At 45.9% G+C, this 16,721-nt stretch overlaps 1 protein-coding gene across 1 annotated transcript; it reads left to right on the top strand.

Moving 5' to 3' along the window:
• Positions 1 to 3,806: 3,806 nt before the first annotated feature.
• Positions 3,807 to 16,492, top strand: LOC110533194 (acidic leucine-rich nuclear phosphoprotein 32 family member B). Its single transcript, XM_036973437.1, has 7 exons — positions 3,807 to 4,289; positions 11,681 to 11,830; positions 12,133 to 12,255; positions 12,368 to 12,545; positions 12,861 to 12,967; positions 13,068 to 13,107; positions 16,264 to 16,492. The coding sequence occupies exons 1-7, from the start codon at positions 3,807 to 3,809 to the stop codon at positions 16,410 to 16,412; spliced, it is 1,230 nt and encodes a 409-aa protein (XP_036829332.1). The 3' UTR covers positions 16,413 to 16,492.
• The last annotated feature ends 229 nt before the right edge of the window (positions 16,493 to 16,721 follow it).

Below are 16,721 nucleotides of genomic sequence, written 5' to 3' on the forward strand. Positions count from 1 at the left end.
TTGAATGGGAGGGAAGGTGAAAAGACGGCAATAGGAACACATGAAATCAAAGTTTATTCGTCACATGCTTTGTAAACAGGTGTAGACTAACAGTGAAAAGCTTACTTTACTACAGGCCCTTCCCAACAATGCGATGGTGCTGTAGGCCTGGCACTTTCCTATAGAGCTTCCCAGGGTAGGTGGTCATCTACCTGGCTGATGTAGGCCTTGAGCTCCCCCAGCACAGGGGTGATGTCTTTGCCTGGGTATTTAGGAGCAGAAGAGCTGGAGGCATCGCCTGGATGGAGGATGTGAACTTTGGATTTGTCTTTTGAGTGGAGTATTCTGGGGTCTGTGCTATGACTATCCCGTCTCTCAACCCCCAAATCCAACTGGGGATCAACAGTACAGGAGGACGAAGCTACTGAGTCTGAATGCAGCGTCTCCACACTGGCGGTCCCATCTTCTGATGGTACACTGGTGGTCCCCTCTTCTGATGGTACACTGGTGGTCCCCTCTTCTGATGGTACACTGGTGGTCCCCTCTTCTGATGGTACACTGGTGGTCCCCTCTTCTGATGGTACACTGGTGGTCCCCTCTTCTGATGGTACACTGGTGGTCCCCTCTTCTGATGGTACACTGGTGGTCCCCTCTTCTGATGGTACACTGGTGGTCCCCTCTTCTGATGGTACACTGGTGGTCCCCTCTTCTGATGGTACACTGGTGGTCCCCTCTTCTGATGGTACACTGGTGGTCCCCTCTTCTGATGGTACACTGGTGGTCCCCTCTTCTGATGGTACACTGGTGGTCCCCTCTTCTGATGGTACACTGGTGGTCCCCTCTTCTGATGGTACACTGGTGGTCCCCTCTTCTGATGGTACACTGGTGGTCCCCTCTTCTGATGGTACACTGGTGCTCTCAGGTTGGACGCCACAGTCATAAGTATCTGTGTCAATGTCCACTCTACTGTGTGGGGAGTCATAGAGATGTAGGGTGCCTGTGATCGTATCACAGAGACAGATCTGAATAGATTAAATAGATCTGATTTCATACATCTGATTACGTTGTAAGATATCAGTGATTGTTTATGCCGCCTAACAAAAGTACACATGGGCAAATGTCATAGGTTTCTGTGCATGTTGTAATTTCTAGCTAGCCAACCAGCAACTTACTAACTGCCAACCAGACAGCCTGCCAGGCCTTATGCCACATTCAAGTGCTGGTCGGAACTCGGAATGCTAACTGGTTGAACGTAGCATGTGTATAACTAAAACCTATTAGCAAATCTGACATTTCCAATTTGCACATGAATGGGGCATCACTGCCGATTTAATTTTGCTTGCTGGCATTAGTGCAGTGTTTAACCAATTCACAGCCTCCTAGTGGGTTGCACACACACATGGTTTAATTGCAAAGTTGTCTCAATCATTTAACTTCTACATCGGGGTTGTAGGAGGTCAACGTTTCCACAATGCATTACACAGGCGGAATGGTTTATTTTAAATTGACCTTGGTAGCCATGTTTGTTGCTAGCATAAATGCTTAAATGGGGGCGCCCTTTATGACAGTGCACTTTTATATATCCCCCAGCAATAATACATTGTTTTTACAGCAGGTCCAACTATATTTGTGCTAAACTGAGTCCTAGACATTTTTCCTGATTCAGTAGGGACCCAGATATTTAGCTAGGCTAGCTACGCAAACGCATGTTTCACTAGTTCGGGTCATCCACATCTTGTAGGCTATAACTACCATTATCCCCCCCCCCCCCCCCCCCCCCCCTCCCCTTAAGCTACCTAGCCATAATGTAACGTTTTATATTTAAGCAATAAGGCACCTCTGGGTTTGTGATATGGCCAATATACCACGGCTAAGGGCTGTTCTTATTCTTATACATGACGCAACGTGGAGTGCCTGGATACAGCCCTTAGCTGTGGTATATTGGCCATATATCACAAACCCCAAGGTGCCTTATTGCCAACTTTAAAGGGAGAAGGGGGATACCTAGTCAGTTGTACAACAATGCCTTCAGCTGAAATGTGTGTTCCGCATTTAAGGGGGCTGCCTTAATCGACATCCACGTTTTCGGAGCCCGAGGAACAGTGGGTTAACTGCCTTGCTCAGGGGTAGAACGACAGATTTTTACCTTGTCAGCTCAGGGATTCAATCCAGCAACCTTTCGGTTACTGAGCCAATGCTCTAACCAATAAACTGGTTTCCAATGAAATGAGAGCAGTAAAAATACATGTTTTGTCATAGCCATGTTATACCATGGGTATCAGCCAATCAGCATTCAGGGCTCGAACCACCCAGTTTATAATACTAGCTTGCTAACAGTCGATTGAAGTTGAGGGGCCATTGCCATATACAATGTTGCAGATCATCTTCTACTCGCCTCACATCTCGACAAATGCTACATTGTTTGATTTGATATTCATAAACAAATGTATTTTCTGGCAAGTTAAAGCTGATTTGTTACATACTCTGGTCAGGTTTAGGTAGACCCAATGATGTATATAAACCCTGGATTGCTGATGCTATTTATTGGGCATTGAGGCTTTGAAGCCACCGGTTGGCCATATTGGCACTCCATAGTAGGAGCAGTCCTCCATAGGAATGAATGGGATTCTGCAGTATTTCAATTATGTTTCATGGGGAGGGTCAAAATCAAAAGTAACAGTCAGTATCTGGTGTGGCCACCAGCTGCATCTCCTCATGGACTGCACCAGATTTGACAATTATTGCTGTGAGATGTTACCCCACTCTTCTACCAAAGCACCTGCAAGTTCCCGGTCATTTCTGGGGGGAATGGCCCTAGCGCTCACCTTCCGATCCAACAGGTCCCAGACGTGCTCAATGGGATTGAGATCTGGCTCTTCGGCAGTTGTTGTTGCCATCCTGTACCTGTCCCGCAGGTGTGATGTTCGGATGTAGCTGTTTAACAGTTTAACTTTAGTCCGTCCCCTCGCCCCAACCTGGGCTCGAACCAGGGACCCTCTGCACACATCAACAACTGACACCCACGAAGCATCGGTACCCATCGCTCCACAAAAGCCGCAGCCCTTGCGGAGCAAGGGGAACCACTACTTCAAGGTCTCAGAGTGAGTGACGTCACCGATTGAAACGCTATAAGCGCGCACCACCGCTAACTAGCTATCCATTTCACATCGGTTACAGTTACACGTGGCCTGCCACTGCGAAGACGATCAGCTGTCCATCCTGTCTCCGTGTCTTGTTCATCTCACAGTACGAACATTGCAATTTATTTCCCTGGCCACATCTGAAGTCCTCATGCCTCCTTGCACCATGTCTAAGGCACGTTCACACAGATGAGCAGGGATCCTGGGCATCTTTCTTTTGGTGTTTTTCAGAGTCAGTAGAAAGGCCTCTTTAGTGTCCTAAGTTTTCATAACTGTGACCTTAATTGCCTACCGTCTATAAGCTGTTAGTGTCTTAATGACATTCCAGGTGGATGTTCATTAATTGTTTATGGTTCAAGCATGGGAAACAGTGTTTAAACCCTTTTACAATGAAGATCTGTGTTATTTGGATTTTTACGAATTATCTTTGAAAGACAGGGTCCTGAAAAGGGGACGTTTCTTTTACTTTAAGGAACATTTTTATATTTTATGCTTAGCTCATATAATTTAAAAGAATGCATTAAGTTGTCTGTAATAGAATACACGTGTCAAAAACGAATGTAGACACATGCTTTTCTGTAGCTTCTAAAATACTCTGTTTCACAATTGAGTGCCAAGATGGCTGCAATACAGTACCCCACTCCAGGGGTTAAACACATAATTTGGTGCACCACCCCGTTCCCGAAAATGGATCGCTCCTACAGACAGTCACGTGGCTTGCTATATAAAGCGTGCAGACAGGCGTCTAGTTATACTGTTATATTGAACGTTAGAATGGGCAAAAAGAGTGACTTAAGGGACTTTGAGCGTGGTATGATCGTCGGTTCCAGACGCGCCGGATCCAGTATCTCACAAACAGCCGCACTCTTGGGCTTTTCACGCACGGCAGTGTCTGTGGTTTACCGAGAATGGCGCGACAAACAAAAAACATCCAGTCAGCGACAGTCCAGTGGGCGTAAACAGCTCGTTGATAAGAGGGGTCGAAGGAGATTGGAAAGAATCGTGCAAACTAACAGGCGGGCTACAGTTAGACAAATAACAGCGCAGTACAACAGTGGTGTGCAGAACGGCATCTCGGAACGCACAACTCGTCGATCCTTGTCACGGATGGGCTATAGCAGCAAACGCCGGGCAAACGAAGAGTGGAAAAACATCGCCTGTGTAGATACGGTAAAGGAGTCAGTGGAATGCAGACCGTTCCATTGATTAGATAGGTCAGATTTGTTGAATGTGCGCCAAACAAAGTGGATGTATCAAATAAGGGTTTATTTATGTATTGTCACAGGCCCACAACCCGATTGATATGTTTGGCTGTTTACGCTGCATAATGTTTAGAAGTTGCCCCTTAAGGCTCAGAAGAAGTGACGGCTAAATACTAACTCCCGTTCATATAGCTAAACTTGTTAGGTAGCATACATAAATCGGTGGTAGTCAGTCGTTTTTTTAACTGTAACACAGTTGATTGGTTACGATGACATGATGTGGACATCCATATAAGCGTTCTACTCCGATTTTTACCTTAACGTGTAAAATACATTGCCTAAATGTAAACTCATTTCGTTGGGGCAATGAAGAAATTCGGAATCTTTCCTCCACAGCCTTTTCCCATATGCGTTTCCATGGCAATTCCATTGTTTTGGTCCAGTTCGATCGACTTCGTCTGTTGCGAGCGGTCAACGAATGTATATTCCCAGCCATATTATTCCTCGCAACTACCACGAAGGAAAACAAAAAACTTACTGAAACTGGCCAACAAGCTCCACGTTCATTGTCGATATTTTGTACTTTGTGTTAATAATTTCACATTTTATAATGTGTAGGAAAGACAATTAACATGTTGGTCGCCGTCTTGTGAAAAAGCCGGCCTGAATGACATGAGACCGAGCAAAAGGCGTTCGTTCGGTGTGTGGGTTGCTAAAACTCCGTTCGACCCTCTGGCTTTTCATGCATGCATGAATGCAAGTATTCAACATTGAATGCATTTTAATTGATATTTTTACGGTATTACTGCGAGTAAACAGTCATTCTTATTTGGAGCGTTTAGATCACTGCATCTCAGGAATCGCCATGTTGTCATTCTGTCGTATTTGAAGCTCTAGAGGAAGGAACTCCATCTTTGTTTTACTGATTTCCAATAGTGTGCAGCCTGCAATTCAGGGCGTTGTTGCATGTGGGCATTCCTGCATCTTTAGGGACGTCCCCTCCTGCATCTGTAGAAACACCCCGATAAGTCCATTGGTTCCCGCATGAATGCACCCCTAGAGCACAACATCTTCATGCTTGTGTGACACCTTTTTGAATGTGGATCAAAAGGGAAATAAATGTTTCACCCTCTCCTGCTGTGTACCGGAGTCCTCTTTGCCTGCTAGCGGGACACTGTCTAGTGGTTGCTAGCACAGCAGTCGGGAGGCTGGCGTGACACTGCTAGCTTGTTAGTTAGCTAGCTAGCACACTTTCGCCCCCACATAACGGAGAAAACCATGCCTGACAGGCGGGTGCGAAGGACACTGTTTACCGGTCACCCCCCACCTCCCACTAGCACAACACATGGGAGGCTGGGGTGATACCATGTGCTAACTAGCTAGCTTGCTAGTCAGCGACACTGTTAGCTTATTAGTTAACGCACGGCGTCGCCCCCGCCTGCTGTATACCAGAGTCCTCTTTGCTAGCTAGCGGGACACTGTACCGGGTCGCTCCCACAGCATTCGGGAAGCTGGGGAAACACTATGTGCTAGCATGCTAGTTAGCAACACTGTGTGCTAGCTTGTTAGTTAGCTAGCTAGCACACTGTCGCCCCCACGTACCGGAGAAAACCATGTCTGACAAGCAGGGGCGAAGGACCGGTGGGGGCGAAGGACACTACTGGTAAAGATTTTTATAACTAACACAAGAGCACAGAAGGCTGCTGCGGGGAGAATGACTCATAATGGCCGGAAACCACGTGTTTGATGTATTTGACCATGGTTGCCCTTAGTTTGGAGATGTAATCCAGAGACTGGTGTTTTCTCCATCTCCTTAGCTATCATTCTCTAATTCCACTGATTAAAACTTGGTCCTCCAGAAAGTGGAGAGCAACACTTACGCAGTTCTCCTACGCAATATACTTGTAAAAAAAAAAAAAGCCGCACAAGACAGGATTACCTACACATACTGACCAGCTCAAATGGACAGAAGCGTGCTATATGGCAGACCAATCCGAACTCATCTCTCGGCATGTCCAGTCCACTCATTATCTCCGCCAATCATGGCTAGCGAGAAGGTTGCTGTCTTTCTGTGGCTAAACCAACTAGGCTCAGTATTTTAACAATTTTATTTGTATTTACAGAAGGCATACCAGTTTTATTAAGGCACATGAAAGTTATGTTTCAGAAGACATTTCTGCCAAAATATGCATTTTGATTTAAAAAAAAATTATATTCAAATGGCTCTCCTGTGAAATAGTGACCCGTGACATACGCAAGGTTTTTTCTGAAACGAGTCACATTTGATACCATTCCACTCCAGTCATTAACACAAGTCCATTCTCCCCAATTAAGGTGCCACCAACCTCCTGTGCCCAAGATAGACCTGAGCCTGTCATTTCCAATGGGAGCAAATTAATCATAGTTGGCAGAACAACCAAGGAGATGGGCAGAGCATGCACGAGCTAGTGAGATCCTATTGGCACGTTCTAACATTTATTGCATATTTTTCATATGGAACACATTTTTTTTTTACTTTGGCAAAGGGTAAAGTCTACAAAACTCTTGTCTGTTACAGATTCTAGTTTTGGAAACACAATACTGTATGGAGATCAAATGTTTAATAGATGAGAAAATTAGCAAAATGTCGGCCCAAACTCCATCTTCTCCCATTGCTGGCCACTGGGCTTCCTCTCATCACCATATTTAGTATTGCGTGACCAGATGCTAACCAGACACCAACCAGATGCTTCACATTCATACAACTGGTGAAATATCTGTCTGATTGTTCTGTGCTACTGGTGTGTACAAGCTATAACAAAGAGGAAGTGAGGCCTAATTTGGCTGAAAATCTTTCTCCCTCCAGCTAGTGGGGTTGTTTCGCCAACCAAGCAAGGAGTTTTTGTATGGCGGTCAATGAGTTTTGAATTTGGTCAACAAAAATGTATGGCCTATTTGCTACGTGAGGTGTATTTGATCTAATATATGTTTCATAATGTTCAAGTTAAGTGTACTGATATAGGTCACGTGACAGCCAGCAACCTTCGGAAAGTATTCAGACCCCTTGTCCACGTTTTGTTACCCCATAATGACAAAGTGAAAATGGTTGTTTAAAAATTATATTATTATTATATTAATAATTCTATAATAATTATATACCTTATTTACATATGTATTCAGACCCTTTGCTATGAGACTCAATTGAGCTCAGGTGCATCCTGTTTCCATTGATCATCATTGAGACACCTGTGGTGAATTCAATTGATTGGATATGATTTGGAAAGGCACACACCTGTCTATTTTAAGGTACCACAGTACACATCAGAGCAAAAACCAAGCCATGAGACAGATTGTGTCAAGGCACAGATCTGGGGAAGGGTACCAAAAAATGTCTGCATCATTGAAGGCACACCAAGAACACAGTGGCCTCCATCATTCTTAAATCATTCTTAAGAAGTTTGGAACCACCAAGACTCTTCCTGGAGCTGGCCGCCTGGCCAGACTGAGCAATCGGGGGAGGAGGGCCTTGGTCAGGGAGGTGACCAAGAACCTGATGGCTACTCTGACAGAGCTCTAGAGTTCCTCTGTGGAGATGGTTGTCCTTCTGGAAGGTTCTCTCATCTCTGCAGCACTTCACCAATCAGGTCTTCATGCTGGAGTGGGCAGATGAAAGCCACTCCTCAGTAAGGCACATGACAGCCCAATTGGAGTTTGCCAAAAGGCACCTAAAGGACTCTCGGACCATGGAAAACAAGATTCTCTGGTCTGATGAAAACAAGATTGAAGTCTTTGGCCTGAATGCTAAGCGTCATGTCTGGAGGAAACCTGGCACCATTATGTGCTTCGGCCTGTGCAACGCTCCAGCTACTTTTGAGCATTTGATGGACAGGGTGCTGGATGGCATCCCCCAACAGCAGTGTCTGGTATACCTCTATGACATCCTGGCCCATGGCAGCTCCTTCCAGTCATCCCTGGTGGCGCTTCGGCGTGTGCTTGAGCGGGTGGCTGCCGCAGGTCTGAAGCTCCACCCCGAGAAGTGCCACTTCATGAGGAGAGAGGTGTGCTTCTTGGGTCACAGAGTGGGGAAGGAGGGGATCAGCACCATGGAGGACAAGGTGGGGGCTGTCCGAGACTGGCCCACCCCCACCGACCAGCATCAGCTGAAGAGCTTCCTGGGCCTGGCCTCGTACTACAGGAGGTTTGTACGGGGCTCCTCAAGCGTCGCTGCTCCCCTGAACCGCCTGCTGCCGAAGGACAAGGATTTCACTTAGACAGTGAAGTGTGACGAGGCCTTCACCACCCTCAAATGTGCACTGATCGAGGCCCCCCACTGACCTCACCTTGCCCTTTATCCTGGACACAGACGCGAGTAACATGTGGACATGGGTGGGGTGCTGGCCCAGGTGGGTCAGAGGGGGAGAGAGTGGTGCTCGTACTTCAGCAAAACATTTGACAAACATGAGCGCCGCTACTGTGTCACCCGGCGGGAGCTCTTGGCTGTTGTGGCTTCTGTCAAACACTTCAAGTACTACCTGGGTGGCCTGCCCTTTACTGTAAGGACTGACCCCTCTGCTCTCCAGTGGCTCATGTCTTTCAGAGGGGCAGGTGGCTCGCTGGTTGGAGGAGGTTCAGCTGTATGACTTCAGTGGTGCACAGGGCAGGGGCACGCCACTCCAACGCCGATACCAAGTCCCGTCGGCCCTGTACTACAGACGGCTGCCGCCACTGTGAGCGGAGAGAGGGACGGGAGAGAGAGCTGTGTGCAGAGGAGGGGGTCTATGCCACAGTGTGTTGGGCGAGCGGGCCTGTCTGCTGTGAGCTGCAGACTGTCGACGTGGCTGAATGGGGGCAGCAGCAGGGACGGGACACAGACCTACAGCCAGTGCTACAGTGGGTAGAGGCGCAGGTGAGGCCACCATGGGAAGAGGTGACAGCGCTCTCACTCGCGACCAAAGGATTGTGGTCAAAGTTTGAGAGACTGCGGTTGGCTGATGGCGTGCTACAGCGGGCATGGAAGGAGTCGGCTACGGGAGAGGAGAGGTGGCAGGTGGTGGTCCCAAAATAATTGCGGGAGGCTGTGCTCCAAAGTACTCATGGAGGGGTGGGGACTGGACACTTTGAGGTCACAACACTGCGCCGCCTCTGTCAGGGCTTTTACTGGGGGCAGCACAAGAGGGATGTGGAGGACTTTTGCCGCCACTGTGACCACTGCACAGCGAAAAAGGGACCCCCAGGCCGCTCTCGTGCTCAGCTCCAACAGTTCCCAGTGGGGGGCTCCCATGGAGAGGGTGGGAGTGGATGTAGTTGGGCCGTTCCCCACCACAGACAGTGGAAACCGCTGGGTGCTCAAGGCCATGGACTATTTCACAAAATGGCCTGAGGCCTATGTTCTGCCTGACCAGGAGGCAGAGACCATTGTCGACGCCCTGACAGCGGGGATGTTCAGCAGGTTTGGCGCGACCAAGGCAGAAACTTTGAGTCCCGTGTGTTCGCCACCATGTGTGAGAGGCTGGGTATGCACAAGACCCGCACTACTTCTCTCCATCCTCAAAGTGATGGCCTTGTGGAGCGCTTCAACACAATGCTTGGACAGCAGCAGGCCATCGTCTCTGCCAAACACCAGCGTGACTGGGACAAGCACCTGCCTATGGTCCTCATGGCATGCCGCTCCGCTGTCCAAGACTCCACCTCCTGCACGCCTGCCCTCCTCATGCTGGGGAGAGAGATTCGCACCACTGCGGAGATGGCATTTGGTCGGCCCCTGGATAGCCCTCATGTTCCCCCGGGGCCGGAGTATGCCCGGAGACTCCAGGACCGCCCAGAGACCGCCCACACCTTCGCCAGAGAGAAGCTGGTGAATGCAGGTGTGAGGCAGAAAAGGAACTATGACGTGCACACCTGGGGAAGGCACATGGTGGCTGGGGAGCTGTCTGGGTCTACAGCCCCCTGAGAAAAAAAGGCAGATGTCCCAAGTTGGACAGGCACTGGGTGGGACCCTGCAGCGTCCTGGAGAGGGTAGGGGACGAGGGACTTTGTGGTGGGGGGGCTGTGTAGCAACCCGCACAGACAGCTGTGTGTTAGGCTATAAATGGGTTGTGTTGTACTTATCAGTGTTCTCGGTGTCCGACATGCCAATCAACTTGCTATCTCCCAATCACGGGAATGCCTGTAATGTTCTGATGCTGGGCATCCTGGTGGTTGGCAGAGTGGTGTGGAAGGGGGTTGGGCAGGGGGATGGAGCATTGGAAGTTAAGACCAGGTTTAGCCATTGTTCTCTCTCTTACGTCTGGGCTTCACAAGAGAAGGTCACGGTTGGTTTGTGGGGTATCCTTAATTTATTTGGTGTGGGCTACGGCCAAACAGTAGCCTGTGTAAAGTTGGGTTAATAAACCGTCAATTCGTAAACTCGAGCCTCAGTCTGGACAATTGTTCCTTTATGATCTAGTCAGGTCATTACAATATAGAGAGGCTCCTGTAGGAAAACCCTGATTTGCGGGCTGCAGTTGCAACCTAATTTCTAACAAACTGTCCTATCAGTTGTTCGCTCGACGGCTAGTCAATCAATTTATCTCCAATGTTTTCACTTTAGAGTATATTTGCAATCCTTTCCATTGCTGTAGGGTAGGTAATGGCGGGCAGTCGGGCTTCTCTTGCAGGTCCTCCACTGCACGGCAGCGCTTAAAAGGGCAATGGCTAGCCTGTAGCGAGCTTGCTAACAAAAAGCATTGCATGTGTCATTAGTGACTGAACAGCGGGCAAGTGAAGGTAGAACTGTAATGTGCGGTTCTTCCTCGTGGCAGCTGGTTTAAAGAAACAACCGCGGTGCCTCGACAAAACAATGCAACCAAATGCTTTTGATGGCTCCCCTCGACAGCCTTATCAATGTTTCACTTTGTTAGTGTGCAAATCATGACCTTTGACGTTCAGCGTTAACTTTCTTCAACCCTTTTGTTGCGCAACGACTGTCCCTGACTATTAAATGTGAACTCTGCTCTTTAAACAATTAAATGGAACATTTTGTAACTAGGAACTGAGCAGTTGCAAGTATTCATACAGAAGTCAGGGAAACTGTTAGTGGAATAACAGCCACTCCTATCATTGCGGTCCATATTTTGTGTATTGACCTTTTTCATCCTGAAGTTTAGATTAAAAGCTTTTTGTTTTTATCTATGAAAAATATTGATGCAGCAAGTTACTGTTGCCAACATGTGACTATTCTAAACAGGTTTCCCACAACTTTTATATAAATGCATAACATGTTTTTCATAATATGGGTGCATTATCCATTGTGTGTTTAATGCATCTGAAACAACTCATGCATGTGTTTTTTCCTTTTGAATGACATGGATTACAATTGAACAAATTATTTTATCCTTATAGGTACGGGAACTTGTCCTGGACAACTGCAGATCAAATGAAGGGAAAATCAAAGGCCTTACAGAAGAATTTGTCAATCTGGAATTCCTCAGTTTGATAAACGTTGGCCTAATCTCAGTCTCCAACCTTCCCAAACTTGGGAAACTGAAAAAGGTGGGGGGGGGGGGGGGGCTCTCAATTTTTAACACAAGCTTACACTTACAGTAACATTTGTGTTAACTCCTTTTGAAAAATACCTTAAATTCTGCCAGGGGGTGGTATAGAAAGAGCCATTTGTTCATCCCTAATGGCACCCTATTCCCTATATAGTGCACTTTTGAGGGCCCTGGTCTAAAGTAGTGCTCTATGTAAGGAATAGGGTTCCATTTGGGACGTAGTCATTATTTTCTGAAAGGCTGTTACTTGCTTTGGTGTTTTTGGACAGAAGTGACTGATATCTTCACATTATGTTGCAGTTGGAACTCAGTGACAACAGAATCTCTGGTGGCCTTGACGTGCTAGCAGAGAAACTCCCCAACCTCACACATCTAAATCTAAGCGGGAACCAACTGAAAGACATCAGCACGTTGGAACCTTTGGTAGGTACACAACTCCCAGTAGAGCACAATACAGTGCGACACCATCTCATTGGCTCAGGCTATGCCTCAAATTTCATTTCCCCATATAGTTTTGACCAATTTGGTCCCACAGAAAAAGCTGGATGCCCTGAAGTCTCTAGACTTGTTCAACTGTGAGGTGACCAACCTGAACGACTACAGGGAGAGTGTGTTCAAGCTGCTCCCTCAGCTCACCTACCTGGACGGGTACGACGTGGAGGACCGGGAGGCGACCGACTCGGACGGAGAGGTCGACGATGACGACGATGAGGGTGGGCAGCCATTTAGTTTGTGTTTTTGAGGGAATACAAGGAAATGTAAGTGCAGATGTGCGTTGACTGGAAGGTCTTCTGTAGCTCAGTTGGTAGAGCATGGCACTTGCAACGGCAGGATACTGGGTTCGATTCCCGGGACCACCTGTTCGTAAAATGTATGCTCGCATCACTATAAAACATCTGCTAAATGGAATATTTATATATTGCAATCTATATGTTTTGTCATGGAAGGCAATTCTGTTGTGTATTTGTAGGGTTTGTCGGCATTTCTCTGTGTTGACTGACAATGGAGGTGGTGTATTTGTTTTTTAGGAGAGGATGAGGACATAGAGGAGGAAGACTTTGACGAGGAGGATGATGACTATGAAGAGGAGGGAGTAGTAGTAGGAGAGGATGATGAGATCAGCGAAGATAAGGAGGTAAAGCCATTTTCGGTTTGTTTGTGACCCAATAGTTTAAAAAGATCAACATGGTTTGAGAGCTCTGTGGATGCTGACCTGCTCTGTCACTTCTCTCCAGGAGGAAGACCTTGGCATTGATGATGAAGTTGACGAAGATGGTATGTCATTCATACTTTGACACAAGCTCACTTTTGGATACTTCACTAAGTACAGTACCGTTATAGTATAGGGATGCACGATATATCGGTGAACACATCTGATTAGCGCCAATGTGCAAAACCGATGTCAAAGCTGACATGCATACCTATAAAGTAGGTACATGAGCTAATGACGCCACGTGGGTGACGTTGACTTTCGCCGACTGGTCGAGCACTGGTACACACTACCAATTGCGCTATGTTTCAGAATAGCTCCTACCGGAGTAACACCGTAATAGCATTATGACATACATACTATGGAACGCCGTTTGGGTCTTTGCGTGTCAAAAATGATACAGTAGAACTGTCAAAGCTCTACAAAAAAGTCTGCAAACACCGGCCATGAACGATGCTTACAATACCGCGTTTAATAAAGGCCATGAACGATGCTTACAATACCGCGTTTAATAAAGGCCATGAACAATGTTTACAATACCGCGTTTAATAAAGGCCATGAACGATGTTTACAATACCGCGTTTAATAAAGGCCATGAACGATGTTTACAATACCGCGTTTAATAAAGGCCATGAACGATGCTTACAATACCGCGTTTAATAAAGGCCATGAACGATGTTTACAATACCGCGTTTAATAAAGGCCATGAACGATGTTTACAATACCGCGTTTAATAAAGGCCATGAACAATGTTTACAATACCGCGTTTAATAAAGGCCATGAACGATGCTTACAATACCGCGTTTAATAAAGGCCATGAACGATGTTTACAATACCGCGTTTAATAAAGGCCATGAACGATGTTTACAATACCGCGTTTAATAAAGGCCATGAACGATGTTTACAATACCGCGTTTAATAAAGGCCATGAACGATGCTTACAATACCGCGTTTAATAAAGGCCATGAACGATGCTTACAATACCGCGTTTAATAAAGGCCATGAACGATGCTTACAATACCGCGTTTAATAAAGGCCATGAACGATGCTTACAATACCGCGTTTAATAAAGGCCATGAACGATGCTTACAATACCGCGTTTAATAAAGGCCATGAACGATGCTTACAATACCGCGTTTAATAAAGGCCATGAACGATGCTTACAATACCGCGTTTAATAAAGGCCATGAACGATGCTTACAATACCGCGTTTAATAAAGGCCATGAACGATGCTTACAATACCGCGTTTAATAAAGGCCATGAACGATGCTTACAATACCGCGTTTAATAAAGGCCATGAACGATGCTTACAATACCGCGTTTAATAAAGGCCATGAACGATGCTTACAATACCGCGTTTAATAAAGGCCATGAACGATGCTTACAATACCGCGTTTAATAAAGGCCATGAACGATGCTTACAATACCGCGTTTAATAAAGGCCATGAACGATGCTTACAATACCGCGTTTAATAAAGGCCATGAACGATGCTTACAATACCGCGTTTAATAAAGGCCATGAACGATGCTTACAATACCGCGTTTAATAAAGGCCATGAACGATGCTTACAATACCGCGTTTAATAAAGGCCATGAACGATGCTTACAATACCGCGTTTAATAAAGGCCATGAACGATGCTTACAATACCGCGTTTAATAAAGGCCATGAACGATGCTTACAATACCGCGTTTAATAAAGGCCATGAACGATGCTTACAATACCGCGTTTAATAAAGGCCATGAACGATGCTTACAATACCGCGTTTAATAAAGGCCATGAACGATGCTTACAATACCGCGTTTAATAAAGGCCATGAACGATGCTTACAATACCGCGTTTAATAAAGCGTCATTTGTTTGACCTCATCTTCTGGGGTAGCTAGCTTTAGGTAGCACCAATACAACCAGCTTGAAAAGCAATAACAGTAGAAACTGCAGTCATTTTCATTATTCTTAGCAATGATTTAGGAATCGTAAGTGTTAGCTAGGTTGCCACTTGTTGTTCACCTATTGAAATTGAACTTCAGTTCATGAAAATAAATTGCTAGCCAGCTACTTAACCCTGTTGCCCAATGCTAGTGATGCTCGACCGGACCGGGTTATGTGTCGTGAAGCTAGCCACAATAAGGATTAGGCACAATAGTGGAATTCACAGTTTGCCTTCAAAATAAGTGTCATTGACAGTGATGCAAATTAATACAAATAGTAGCATTATGCCAAACTTTTATTTTGAAGGCTAACCGCAAAGTCCACTAGTGTGGCTAATCCTTATTGTGGCTAGCTTCACATAGATGGGTCCGACCACCATTAATCAAATAAGAACTGTCTTATAAATTAGGGTTATTTTAGATGACACCTAGCTATGCTACTGAAACATGTGGTTTTGCTATGTTTTTGGGGAAGAACATTGTTTGCATCCATGAGCTAGCTAGCTTCTTTTTTTATGACCAGCACTGTGCGAGACAACTTTACCAGCATCATAGCATACGTACCGATGAATCGTTGTGACATATATGAAATAGAAATTATGGTGTAATCAATTTTTAATAACTACGTAAATTAATGAACATGTTAAATTATTGTGACGTACAGTCATATTCAGGTCCTGATTGGTCAACAAGCTTATTTGACACGTTAAATGGTGTGACCAATCAGGACCTGAATATGACTGCATGTCACAATAATTTAACGCGTTCATACATTTTTTACATTATCACTTGAATTTCATGTCACAACAATTCATCGATATGCATCTTTTTTGCTGTGCAAAGACCCAAACGGCATTCCATATCAATCCTGGTTGAGAATGAAACGACTGAACAACAGTCAGTTTGTGTGTAACCATTTATTTAACTAGGCAAGTCAGTTAAGAACAACAATGACGGCCTACCCCGGCCAAACCTGGACGACGCTGGGCCAATTGTGCACCGCCCTATGTGACCCCCAATCACGGCTGGATGTGATACAGCCTGGATTTGAACCAGAGACTGTAGTGACGCCTCTTGCACTCAGATGCAGTGGCTTAGACCGCTGCGTCCATGGTTGTGTGTGTTAACTATTTAACTGTACTAGAATGCTTAAAAGGCTGCTAAAATTTGAAATATTGGTTATCGGTATCAGGTTTTTTGGCAAGGAAAATGTTGCATATCGGTATCGGCCAAAAATGTCATGTCAGTGCATCACTAGTATAGTATAATAACCCTTTCCCATTTCTACCAGAAATCAAGGCTGTTCAAGGAGAGAAGAGAAAGCAAGAGCCTGACAACGATGATTATGAGCAGAAAACGGCAGCCTATCAAGTTACCAACCCCTTCCCTCTCCACCCTGACGCCCACCCTGCCTACGCCACGACTCTCTCCCAGCTTTGAGCCTGTCTAGGGTAGAGGTCGACCGATTTTAATCGGAATGGCCGGTTAATTAGGGCCGATTTTTCAAGTTTTCACAACAATCAGAAATCGGTATTTTTGGGTGCCGATTTTTTTTTTAAATGTATTATTTTTTTTATATTTATACATTTTTATACCTTTTTATTTAACTTGGCAAGTCAGTTAAGAACACATTCTTATTTTCAATGATGGCCTAGGAACGGTGGGTTAACTGCCTTGTTCAGGGGCAGAATGACAGATTTTCACATTGTCAGCTCGGGGGATCCAATCTTGCAACCTTACAGTTAACTA

Source organism: Oncorhynchus mykiss, unplaced genomic scaffold (assembly GCF_013265735.2).
Source record: "Oncorhynchus mykiss isolate Arlee unplaced genomic scaffold, USDA_OmykA_1.1 un_scaffold_249, whole genome shotgun sequence".
In the NCBI taxonomy this organism is placed as follows: domain Eukaryota; kingdom Metazoa; phylum Chordata; class Actinopteri; order Salmoniformes; family Salmonidae; genus Oncorhynchus; species Oncorhynchus mykiss.

What these genes read in the sequence shown, in the direction of transcription:
- LOC110533194 (XM_036973437.1), top strand. Translation starts at nt 3,807, where the DNA reads ATGGATCGCTCCTACAGACAGTCACGTGGCTTGCTATATAAAGCGTGC. An exon ending in AACTTGGGAAACTGAAAAAG is followed by an intron (nt 11,831 to 12,132) that starts GTGGGGGGGGGG and finishes ATTATGTTGCAG; the next exon opens with TTGGAACTCAGTGACAACAG. An exon ending in TGATGAAGTTGACGAAGATG is followed by an intron (nt 13,108 to 16,263) that starts GTATGTCATTCA and finishes CATTTCTACCAG; the next exon opens with AAATCAAGGCTGTTCAAGGA.